This window comes from Lepisma saccharinum, chromosome 18, assembly GCF_977018435.1.
Source record: "Lepisma saccharinum chromosome 18, izLepSacc3.1, whole genome shotgun sequence".
Taxonomy (NCBI): domain Eukaryota; kingdom Metazoa; phylum Arthropoda; class Insecta; order Zygentoma; family Lepismatidae; genus Lepisma; species Lepisma saccharinum.
The window spans coordinates 16,928,932-16,940,651 of record NC_139246.1 but is presented as its reverse complement, the minus strand read 5'-3'; the positions used below and the strand labels follow the sequence as shown (position 1 = coordinate 16,940,651).

Genomic DNA, 11,720 nt, shown 5'->3' with positions numbered 1-11,720 from the left:
ATTTTTTAAATTCCGAAATTCGGGACGGGAAAAATTTGCAATTTCCCGACCAAGTCGGGAAATTTTCGGGACGGGAAATTTCTGAAGCCCTGGAAATCTCGAATTCTACACGTCATTTTCACTTTAAGTGTTTGTTTTTGCATTTGTAGAATAAAAACTTACAATTTCCGATAACTTCCAGAAACTTTAAGAAGGCTAGAGAGATTATGATGAATGATGAACTGAATGATTAGATAATTGCAATGATAGCTACATACAGGCTTTCACAGGGTTCGCTATGATGACCGTTGATTTACGAAAATCATTACTGCGAAAATCAGTACGTCTGGTCACTCTGCTCTAGAGGCGATAGGCTAAAGATAACAGAATTTTTGGAGACGTTTCTCTGGTTCTCGTACGACACGACGAATTACCTATAACAGAAAATAATGCCAATGACATGTCGCGGGGCATTTTTCTCTTAGTAAACTTTGCTACAGTTCTGAAACAAAAGCTCTCACTTCGCGATTAGTTAAAGTTGACAGAAAAGCTAAGTAAAACAAAATCAATCAATCTATCTTTTCAACGGCCTGGTTTCCCCCACAATCTCTGTAGGCGGGGCGGGAGGGGCATGCTATCACCTTGTAATGATGTAATCAAGGGGTCTGAACGCACCGCACACTGAGCAGTGATTGGGATCCCATTTTCAAATATTTATGTCGAGTCCCGATTATCTTATCTGAGTTTGCAGTATTCTTCATCTCTTTGATCTCCACAAATTCAATCTTGTTATATATCTACATGTGGGCTTTTCTTCGCGTCACGTGGTGCTCTGGTGCAACAAATGCGCAACGTTAAGAATAACTTTATTTTTCTCCCTATAGATGTCTGTACTGTCGCTTCAATCAGTCGACGTCACAGACTGGTCAACGTCATGCAGCTCGATATCCGCCATTACAGTAGGTATGTGTAAGAGTGCATCAGCTGTCTAAGCAAATGAGTGCTAAACAATTGTTTGAACTAAAGTGCTGAACGTAACGTTTCTCGTGCGATCTTATATTTTTCTGTTGTAAGTATTATGTCTGACATTGCTTATGTAAAGCTTTTTATTGTCATTCGAGAGCTATGTCAGTCGCAATGGATGCCTGATAACCGATGAGGTTGAGTTTGTTTCAATTTTAACTGGAGTGGAATCTGATAACGAGGGGTAGTAGTGATATCAGTTGCAGATAAAAGTTTGTAGGTATCCTCCGTGCAAGAAGGGGTTATATCTGTCTGTTGTTTATTGGTACCAGCTGTTTACATTAAACATGAAGGAGAATATTTCATTCATCTGGAACAATCTATCGCTTGTCCGAATGGGCGTGGATAATACGGGTCGAGTGATACGTAATAAAAACATACGAGATAACGTGTAATGGGCGTTTGCAATATTTTTAATGCAGGATGGATCAAGGTGCAAAATGTTAGGTAAGATGAATTTTACCATTTCAATACTGTTTTGTTCCAAGGATAGATACCATTCGATAACATCAAGGACTTGCTGTCACTCTCAGGTATTGTAATAACTCTATTATAATGCTTAATTTTACGCATCGTGTTGAGTATTCACTGCGTCTGCTGGTGTTGCGATAAAGATCTACCAACGAATTGAATGAAAGCCAGAGTGAGACTTAACATTTTTGATCCAATGTGAAAATTATGCTTTGTTAGATTTTATTTTTATGCTGTGAATTTCTAATAATTTACTTCCTTCCCAGTGCCGTGGTTACATTGCTTGTCCCATGTAGGATAGCAATTCATCTAAATACTTTAATTCCATGCAGCTTACATAATGAGCAATAGCAATATCGAAAGTCGTTTATGTGCAAATGGATGCAAAACTTACACGAGCTGTTAGTAATAGCAAACTCTGAGGAACTTTACTGTCACAGTCCACATTTTATAATACATTTTATTCTGCAACATTTCATCAGCTAGGTTTAACATAAAAGTCAAAAGCATCTTAGTTTGCAACGTATGGTTCTTATATAAAACCTGTTTTCCTGTAATACATATTTCTCATTAATCCAGTAGAAATCTTTGTGACAGTTCTTAGTGCTAAAATTTGAAGTTAGCTTGTGTCAAGATGAAAACAATTAATACCAACTACAGTGTCTTATCCTAATTGAATTGGAAGTAGTTGCTTTATTTTTCTGAAAATGATGAATTTGTTCAAAATTTGAGTGTCATTTTGAATGGCCTTTAATAGAGTTTGCAACAGAATCATAAGCTGAAGGTTGCACATAAATTATATTGTGAAAGAGAATTTCTTTCTTAACATAATTGGCATATATCACTTATTCCAAGAACATTTCCTAATCAGATTTTCCCCAGTTTGCACTTTATACAATTATATTACTTTCATCCACTTTCTATCCTAGGTATTTTTATTTTTATGCCCCTACCTGCAGTTTGTGGATTGTTATAATGAAGTAAATAAATGTGGTAGTGGACTATTTGAGTTCACTTGTCTTTGTAGTTGACTAGCATTTATATTAAACCCTAGAATTTAATGCATACCATTAGTGGAGTTGTTGAATGACAGCTAGCTGAGTGTATCCAATTTAAATTGAATAATTGGCTATGATGTGAGGTGTGTGTATGTAAAATGCACAAATTTTCTTACTACATTGTTCAGAGATTGGTATCAGCACAGAGTTTGGAACCGATTATTGTCATTAGTTGCTTTTAAGTACTATAACATAATATTCATGTGCCAAATGCAAAGAAGGAATTGCTAAACTTTCGTCCGGCACAAGTTCCTTTTGTTTTATTGCGATGTCATCATGGTACAAAATCGATTTCAGTTCACCTCGGTTAACACATACTGTGGAGTTTTAGCGATTACTTAAGATTTTGTTCAATATATGCTTTTGTGGTTAGGTTAGTCAGGTCAGGTTTGGTTCTCTTAGCATTAAAATAAAGTCACCAAATGCATTCTACTAAGGTTCCGATTTATTTCTACATTAATTCCCATTAGTCTGCGATACTGTCACTTCCATGGGAAGTGCACATGCTTGAGTAAGGTAAAGTTCAGTACTTGCAGTTGAATAGAGGTTGCTTCTTTTTTTTTTTTTTTTACTGTGGCACTACCTCTTGCTGACCTTGTCTCGTATGTTGCCACATTCCTTACGTCTGTTACAGTCTGCCTGATGGCCAGTGAATTCTTTCTCCCAGGAAGGTTACGCCAAGTCAATGAACACTGGGTATAAAGTTTACAATGTTTTTGAACAGCCTCTGAATTGTGTGTTTAAATAAAATGCATTGCATGTACAAGGACATATGTCACAGGAGATTGCAGAGATTTTGAACTTGCCACACCCTCAATTGTCTTGAAAGACTGACCTGTTTCATGTGCATTGATTGTTTGTCAGTGCTAGAAGCAGAAATTCGTTGATACTGCCAATCTGGGAGTACTAGGTTTCAATTTAGGAAAAGTTTATTTTCTGTTACAAGTCATAAATGATAACATTAGTCATAATGTATCAAAATATAGACCTAGCGAGCAACTGAAATACATTTCAATGGATGCATATTGATGTTCAGTGACATGTAAATGAAATTATACAATTATCTAAAAGCATGAGGTATTTAATGTTCCTACGTTAGAAGAGAAGCCTTTACTTTAGAACACTAGAATGCAGGGATTTGTAAGATTTTTATTATTGGTTCAGAGTGGTGTTTGCAAGTGGTACAGATGTATGATGCACAAATTAATGATGAATATGGTGTCGCAGATGAGTGTGAAGGCTTCCAGTGCTGGAAATTATTGTGAAAGTGAGTTTTATGAAGTTTGGCACAATTAATATGCAACAGGGGTTTGTGTTTAAGATGTAGGAAATATGAACTTGCAAGTAGGTTATAACATGAAAAAATGCTAAGAGCACCAGGCCTGAGCCACCTAACGTACTCAAACACACATGGAATGGAGGGAAAAGAAACTTTACACACACAAAAAAAATTGAGATTTCACAAATCCATTATGTGCCTATTGACATGCATAGAATTAGATTAGTTTGTGAAAATGAAATTTGTACATTTGCCTTGTCATGTTGTTTTGTATTTCAACCAATACTTTTGTGGTAAAACTGTTCTGACGACCAGCCGATGACTCTACCACATCTCTGCTCTGTTCAACCTGAATGATGCCGACACACTGACTGTGTCCATAATTCATCATTTTTTTACCCCTTTTTAACTACATTTTAGCCTTTTAGTACTAACCCCAGACAACTTCGTCATCTTTAACATCTTGCACGTTTAGTGTCCAACTGGCAGAAGTTGACGTCACGTCTTGCAGAGTAAAAACCGTCCGGCCATTCAGACAACTTACAGCCATCTTGCAGCCAGAGCAGGTAATAGAAAAGTTGACTTGTTCAGCCTGCAGAAGAGAAACCTAACATGGTAACCTTGTTTTCTGTATTCAGAATAAATATTTTGATTGAACTCTGAATATTATGAAAATGAACTCAAAATTGATTTTCATTACTTACATTCAATTACACATATGCACAAAGAAGATATTTACTCCTTTCCGCGAATAGTAGTTTTTTTCTTTCATTCTTTCCTAAAGATATTTATTCTCCGTAATTTTTCCCTTTACAGTTTGTGTACTAGTTGTTGCATTGACTAGTTTCATCCACAGACTTCATGCATCTTGTTTTATCATCTGGCGATTCAGCTAAAATATTCTTAAGGCGGAAGTTGATAGTCCTGTGTTTCCTCTCAGATGTATCTTGCAGTTGTCTGGCTTGCCGAACGGGACTAATGTCTGCTTTTTACCTGGCAAATTTTCTACTTTTCTTAAAAAAGACCAGTGATAAATTGTTGAAATGTTAAAACTACAAAACACACCACTGCAAGGTAGGTGTATATAATCCATTTGCACAAATTAATGATAAGTGTGCTGCCACAGACAAGTGTGAAGGATTTAATACTTTACTTGAGCCATGTTTTGGAGGGGTCGTAGGTTTATCAGCTGTATGTATGCTATTTTAGCAGTTATGGCTATTTACATATTTGAAAACCTTAATTGGATGCAACAGGTGTTTGTAAGAAAGAGTATGTTTTAAAATGTGGTGTAAGTTCTGGAATGGTCTGCAAATTTACTTGAAAATAGGTTGTTAGTAGGTATTTCTGGTGGTAAGGGTATCAATAAGAAGTTGAATCTTGTTTTGGCCAAGTGAATATTAAATGTTTGTGTTAGGGTTCAAATACTTAATGTAATTTTAAAAAAAAACTCTTTGTAGGTTCCAGTATTGAAGATCCTGCATTGGTCGTCAGTTGGACTTTGCGGTACACAAGCGACTGCAGGAGTTTGGGTGTAGTGATGCCTTAGTCATTGATCCAAACTCCGAACTTCTCAGGTAAAGATATTGCGTTTTTTTTCTTTCTTATTCTGAACTCTCTCAGTAGAAGTACAGAGGAGTAGAAGGGCTAAAAGGGTTAAACATTTTATACAGTGGAAAGAGGAAACTGAAAGTACCAGACGAAATAGGTATGAAGTGTTTGGCATATTGGCTTATTCTTGGTGATGGTGTTTTTTTATCTCATTGATAATGTAGTGTTTATGGATAACGGGGCCAGAAAACTTATTAGTTCACAAAATGTTTGTGTTTATTTACGGATGCGGCACTTTCTGTAGTTTGAAAATTGATAATTCTGCTGTAAATATTTGAGAAGCAACAATGGGCCCTTTTATACAGGAATAAAGTTAATACTCTGGTAACTACATAAATGTGTGCCATTAGAAGGGTTTATTATTGTAATAAGTGCAGTTTTTAAATCAAATTTTGGATTATGTTCACAATTTTAAAACCAAAATGGCATTTTGCATACTGCTTTTGATCTGTTTTTTTTCACCGCTTAACACCAAAATTTTATTTTATTTACTACTTTTGAACCCAAAATTGACTGTTTTTGTATCAAAACTTTGCTCTTTTATTTACGATGTTAAATATGATTTTACGATCCTCTAAACTCATAACTGAAATTGGTTTGCTGCAATTGGCAAAAGACAAAATTTCAATTTTTTTCAAACCTCTTTTTATTGGAAAAAATCCATTAAAATTAGCTGTTTTTTTTTACAAGTCTACAATTCTGCAGAAGTGACAGAACAGCAACACGAATAAATCTGTCAGTATGATAATGTCGATTGTCAATAGACTAGTACCGGAAATTGCACTTGTTTAGTTCACAGTGGACATAAAAATTTCCCCGAGTGAGAAAATTGCCCCTTGCAAGAGTGCCATCATTGTTCTCCAGAAGTCATTCATGCACTTGAATCTGGTTGTTGATCTTGTATGGGTTGAACTATTCTTATTTCTCTATGGCACTACCAATTTCCATGTTGGTTCACCTCAGAAATTCATTAGCGGTCAGGTATCCTCACCAGGGACTGTTGATACCCAAATTTTTCTAAATCAACCGTGGCATATCCTGAAAATTTGACTTCATTTAATGCAACTATTCTTCTTTGTTATATATATTTATTTTACACCCCCCTTATCTAGATGAGTTAGATATAATAGTAGGGTTGCTATGCATATGGAAAACAGGGAATTTTGCAGATCGTCTGGAATTTACATGCATTTTGGAGTCTGAAAGAGAAAAAGTTGCAAAATGACCAAGCAGTTCACTTCAGTTTCTGGATTCAGTTCTTGTGATTCCACTCCCAAAAATATTCAGTTTAAAAACTTGTTTCTTTCTTTCTTATGATTCTGTCTTGTGCAAAAATATGGTTCCTTTGAATTTCTGTAATAAATTTTAACTTTTACAATACTAAATATTAGAAGAAATATCAAAGTAAAACTTGCAGTCCAGATATCTGATTGATAACTAAAGTACATTGACAATATCATCATAATTATCAGAAAAGTTGAAGACGAGGGCATCAACTATTATTTTATAGATTTTAGTCTTGTTGGCATTTCCTATAGAATTCCTATATGAAACAAAAATTTCTCCAGATGCTGTGTACTTATAAATGTAAACAAGAAAGCAGCATTTTCTATGACACTATGAATCCCCCCGAAAATGAAAAATTGTGTATGGTTTATGAACTTTTTCTGTTTTTATATTGTTGAGATCTGTTATGGTGAAATAATGTACCTATGTTACCTTAGCCTGAAGGCTAGATGTGTATAACCCAATACATTTTATGCAGATTGTAATTTTACATTTTACTCATCGAATTTTTCACGTGTTCTTGTGTGTGTAGAATGAAATTTGCTAAAAAAAAAAAAAATGCTGTGAAAGTGAATATTCATAATAATTAACATATTATACAGGGTGTCTGGATTGGAATGCCCTAATTTGAAATTATTACAATGAACATAAAGAGACCATTTTGTTTTGTATGCCAGGTGGTAGCTGGTAGCATAACTGTGAAGAAAAAATAATGTGTCTGGCAGGAAATCAAGATGACCCAGTTCATAAACCATGTAACATGAATGGAACAGAATAGAAATGTTTACAGAATTCTCATTGGGTAACCAATGCTGAGGAAGCAGAAGTTGTAGTTCTATGGTGGTACGCAGAACTGGGCTCCATTATTGCCTGTAGCATTTAACCAAGTATCGGCTGGACATCCTCCGGCGGGTCGTGGGTGCATGTAGAAATGTACTAAAGCCGCTCCGGCTAGAGTTTGGACTTGAGGAAACCCTGACTTTCGTCTTCAGTTGTGCTAGTGTGAACGGGGGGAATAGCGGTGTTGCCAAACGTCTGAGACTATGATTTTTTTTTTGTCCAGTCGTACAGGATATCTTTTCCTGTCAACATGCACCCTTCGCTCGCTCGCATTTCAGGCAGAGGCAGGGAGGCGGAGACCCACGCATTCGCTTGCTACACGGCCGCAACCGCCTTCGCCGTGCTTGGCCTTTTTGGGGGTGGACTCTCTCGTGGAAAGTGGGAGGGGGGGGGACGAGCTGAAATCTCGAAATTATTGCGGAAGGTCAGAATTCTTTGTAGGGTATTGTGGATACTGTTCGTATGAACATCTCACTGCAATCAAGGTTTAGGGTTCAGTTACTTGTGGTGGCATATTTCGTTTCGCTCCCCAGTTAAAATTGCACGTCGAGTTCAGATTACTCAACATTATCCATCCTTTATAGTTTATATTAATTTCATTGTTGTCTACACAGCGATATCAAATAGTGAATTGTAAATTGATTGGACGTGAACGAACATTGTGTTTTACTGATATCCCCACAAGAGTAACTACAGCATGTTTAGTAACATCCATGAATTTAGGTTGAATTCAGAATTTACGCAATATAGAATGGGTGGTCGGGTCGGGGGTTCTCATGGGGCTGCAGTTCCCTCCCGAAATTTTGAGAAATTCAAAAGTTTCAACTAAAAGACGTTATAAAACTCGAGATATTACACGTTCTTCATAATCGAATATTTAATTTATGTAGTATTATTTAACAAAAGTAGTAATGAATGTAAATTTTGCTCAAAATCCTTTTCGAAAGGAGAAGGCGTTAATAGCTTCATATTTCTTATAAATCGAACAAAAACACACACATACAAATATCAATCACTATGAAAATATGAAACGTACCTTATTTGTTCTCAAGGGGAAATACTCCACAGTCTTCCATCATTTCGACGAAATTGTATTGATCAGATTCCTCATCTTCGTCTCCGCCAAGACTTATTATAAGTTTGTCCACATTTTCCTCAAGAAGCCCTTCCTTTAACCACGCGTCATTTATTACTTTTCTGGTATGTTGGACGGCTTTCTTCCAGTCATCTGCGGACACATTGACAAGAGCTTCCTGTGTGAGAATTGTCACCTCATTGATTTTAAAAGTTTTGTTTTTTCTGGCCACATGTCCCTTCACTTGCGCCCAAATGAGTTCGATGGCATTAAAGTGGCAATGATAGGGTGGCAGTCTTAGCACTTGGTGACCACTTCTTTTCGCAAGTTCATCCACGTAATATTGCGGGAACCGTGGCTTGTTTATGTTAACAAGCTCGATCAGTTCAGCTTTCTTCAATTCGTGGGAAGCCGAGATGTCATGGCGCAAAAGCCACTGAATAATTTCATCTTTTTTTGTGGCCATTGTTGGAGGTTTATCTATTTTCACCGTATGGTACGGAGCATTATCCATCACGATGACACACGGCCTTGCTAAGTTAGGGATGAGCGATTCCTCAAACCACTTGAAAAACCGAGCGTGGTCCATGTCTTCGTGATAATCGCCCGATTTCTTAGACCTAAACAATAATGTAGAATTTGGAATGAACCCCTCGCAAGTGCCAGCATGACACAAAATCAGTCTTTCCCCTTTTCCTGTAGGAGCTGGCATCGTGCCTTTCGTGGTGTCGTCAGTCCACCCTCGCTGGGTCGAATGACCTGCGTTAACCCAGGTTTCATCCACCCACACAATGTCTTCGAAATTTATCTTTCGCACTGCCCTCAAGAAACGACATCGGAAGGCAACGATGTCTTCCCTCTCCATCAAAATAGTTCGTCCGGTGTACTTCCCCCAGCGAAACCCTAAGTTATCCAGCACCACCCCCAATGAAGTTTTACCGCCACTGAACAACTCCTCCTCTCTTAACGATTTCACTAGTTTCCCAAGGGTAGGACGCTCTTTCCTGGCGTAATATCGATAAATATGCTGCCGGATTGCGTCCTCCTGAAACACGTCCAGTTTGGTGACAGGTTTGTCCCGTGGTCGTTTCTTACCTGGAGTGGACATTGTGGCTGCCACGTCTGTCTCCATTAAGCGGGACTTTTCCTTCCCGATGGACATCACGGAAGTTCTGCTAATTCCCAGAGCCGCTGCTGTTCTCTCAATCACTTTTTAAACGGAAGCAAAGGGCCATTATTTTCTTTCTTTTTCAAAATAATCTCGCACTGCACATACTAATTCACGGGTCTGGCCACGCAGAGGAATACCACGGCCTACAACTTTTTTTTCTTCCGATTTCGCCGGTGTATTTGCGATAGGCTCATCCATTGTAATTCAGTATAAACTGGTTGGGTAAAATCACAGATACAAAAAAAAAAGCACAAACAAACCGCACAATAACCCCGAACTTTTGCTGTCAGGCATACACTTGGCAACGCAGAATACCACGAGAATTCCCCCTCACCACGGCAACTGGTCAAAGCCGATTGGTTCAGCGGTTCACGTGACCCTCCCTGACTTTCGACAGAAAAGACAAAAATAGAATTTCCAAGTCCAAACTCTAGCCGGAGCGGCTTTAATTACTACTTTGCTCACATAAACTTTGACTATGTATATTCATTGATGTATAATTCATTTGGATACATCAAATACAAGTGGAGTTACAGACAGTTGCCATTAGGGCATTTCAATTTGGACACCCCATATACTTAATTGAATAACATAAGGTTCAAAGCAAAAATCATGATAAACATGTCTGAAAATTTTTTATTTTTGGACTGGAAGACCTGGAAATGTCGGAATTTCATAATCAAAAAATGGTAGTAACCCTGAATAGAAATAAAATACCAATGCAGGCATGAAGGTAAAACAAAAACAAAGAGTAAAAATCTTCAAATTTTCTGGCCATTTCGAAATTTTTTCCCATGGAATTTTGCCTTTTCACCGAGAATTCATACAGAAAAGAATGAGCTGTCACACACTTTTTCTTTGGCTCCCTCCACGTGCCTGCCTGCAATTAGGGAGGAAAACTGGTTGTCAGAAGGGTGTGATTGAGAACGAACAGTGCTGTACATAAACAAGTCTTTCAATTCTTTACACAATGTACTTAAATTGATTTTTAAAAGCTTGTTTTAATAGTTTGCATAATGTATAAAGAGCGATTTCCCAAATATTGAAGCTAAATGTATTAGAAAATATGAGAAAAGTTGGTTTACTGGTGTAACTGAGAATTTGCCACTGTAAACCAGTTTCCCCACCCTGCTGTGTTATTGTTGGCTTTGCATGTCTCACATTGGATGCAGCTGCCTCCTCTCTTTGTGACTCTATCCTAAAAAGCCACAAAGTAGATTTATCTCTATGAGGTCTTCTGTACTTGTCACCGTTACTCAAACCAGAAATAATATTCCCATTGATTCTGGACTTCTGTGCACCTTGCAGTTTGTTCATAATGTTGTTTTGAGCCATGGGTTATTTTTTATTGTGTCCGCACACACCTATTTTTTTAGATCACTCCCCCAGTGGCGACCTTCAGCTTTCACTGATAAGATTATTCACTTATCAGAGGCTGAAGTTCAGTCTGCTTAACAATTCTGCATATTCTTATCACATATTTGTGCCGACATGCTTAAGGAGCCGAGACAAATTTTCTTCCAAGCTTGATAAGGAAGTTCTTCATAAAAGATGTTGAGTTGTTCTAAGAACAATGAAACTTCACTTGTAGTGACTAAACGTATTTGCTCAAGAGGTTCCGCAATATCTTATCTATCTTAAGAATTAATATTATATGTTGATTTCAACATTTGCATCGAAACATTGAGTAATGAATAAAATTAGTTGCTGGAAAGAAAGTTTCACCTGACTGCCCTGGTTTGGATTCAGCTCACGTTCTAGTGGCTGCATCAGAATGCTTCTGGTTTTGCTAGGTGCAGTAAATGAAAAAGCAAAATTTTGGTACAAAAAACAAGTCTATTTCGGGTTCAAAAGCAGTAAATAAGATAAAATTTTGCTGTTTTAGCAGTGGTATTTTGCATTTTGCACTTCATTTCGCATTATTTC

At 37.3% G+C, this 11,720-nt stretch overlaps 2 protein-coding genes across 7 annotated transcripts in view; one reads left to right on the top strand and one right to left on the bottom strand.

The window, feature by feature from the left end:
* The first annotated feature begins 867 nt into the window (after positions 1–867).
* Positions 868–11,720, top strand: part of LOC146002422 (phosphatidylinositol-3,5-bisphosphate 3-phosphatase MTMR3) — a 57,387-nt gene continuing 46,534 nt past the window's right edge. For 5 of the 6 annotated variants that reach the window (XR_014443704.1, XR_014443705.1, XM_083140247.1 and 2 more), the window contains exons 1-2: positions 919–1,048; positions 5,271–5,387. The gene's annotated coding sequence lies outside the window, so the exon portion shown is untranslated. Of the gene's footprint in view, positions 1,049–5,270; positions 5,388–11,720 lie in introns of all 6 variants that reach the window. The other variant, XM_083140246.1, reaches the window with a different exon arrangement.
* LOC146002680 (uncharacterized) lies at positions 8,586–9,785 on the bottom strand. Its single transcript, XM_083140643.1, has one exon. The coding sequence runs from the start codon at positions 9,783–9,785 to the stop codon at positions 8,586–8,588; it is 1,200 nt and encodes a 399-aa protein (XP_082996769.1).

Bases quoted from the DNA above. Each gene is read 5' to 3' on its own strand.
- LOC146002680 (XM_083140643.1), bottom strand. From the start codon at position 9,785: ATGTCCATCGGGAAGGAAAAGTCCCGCTTAATGGAGACAGACGTGGCA.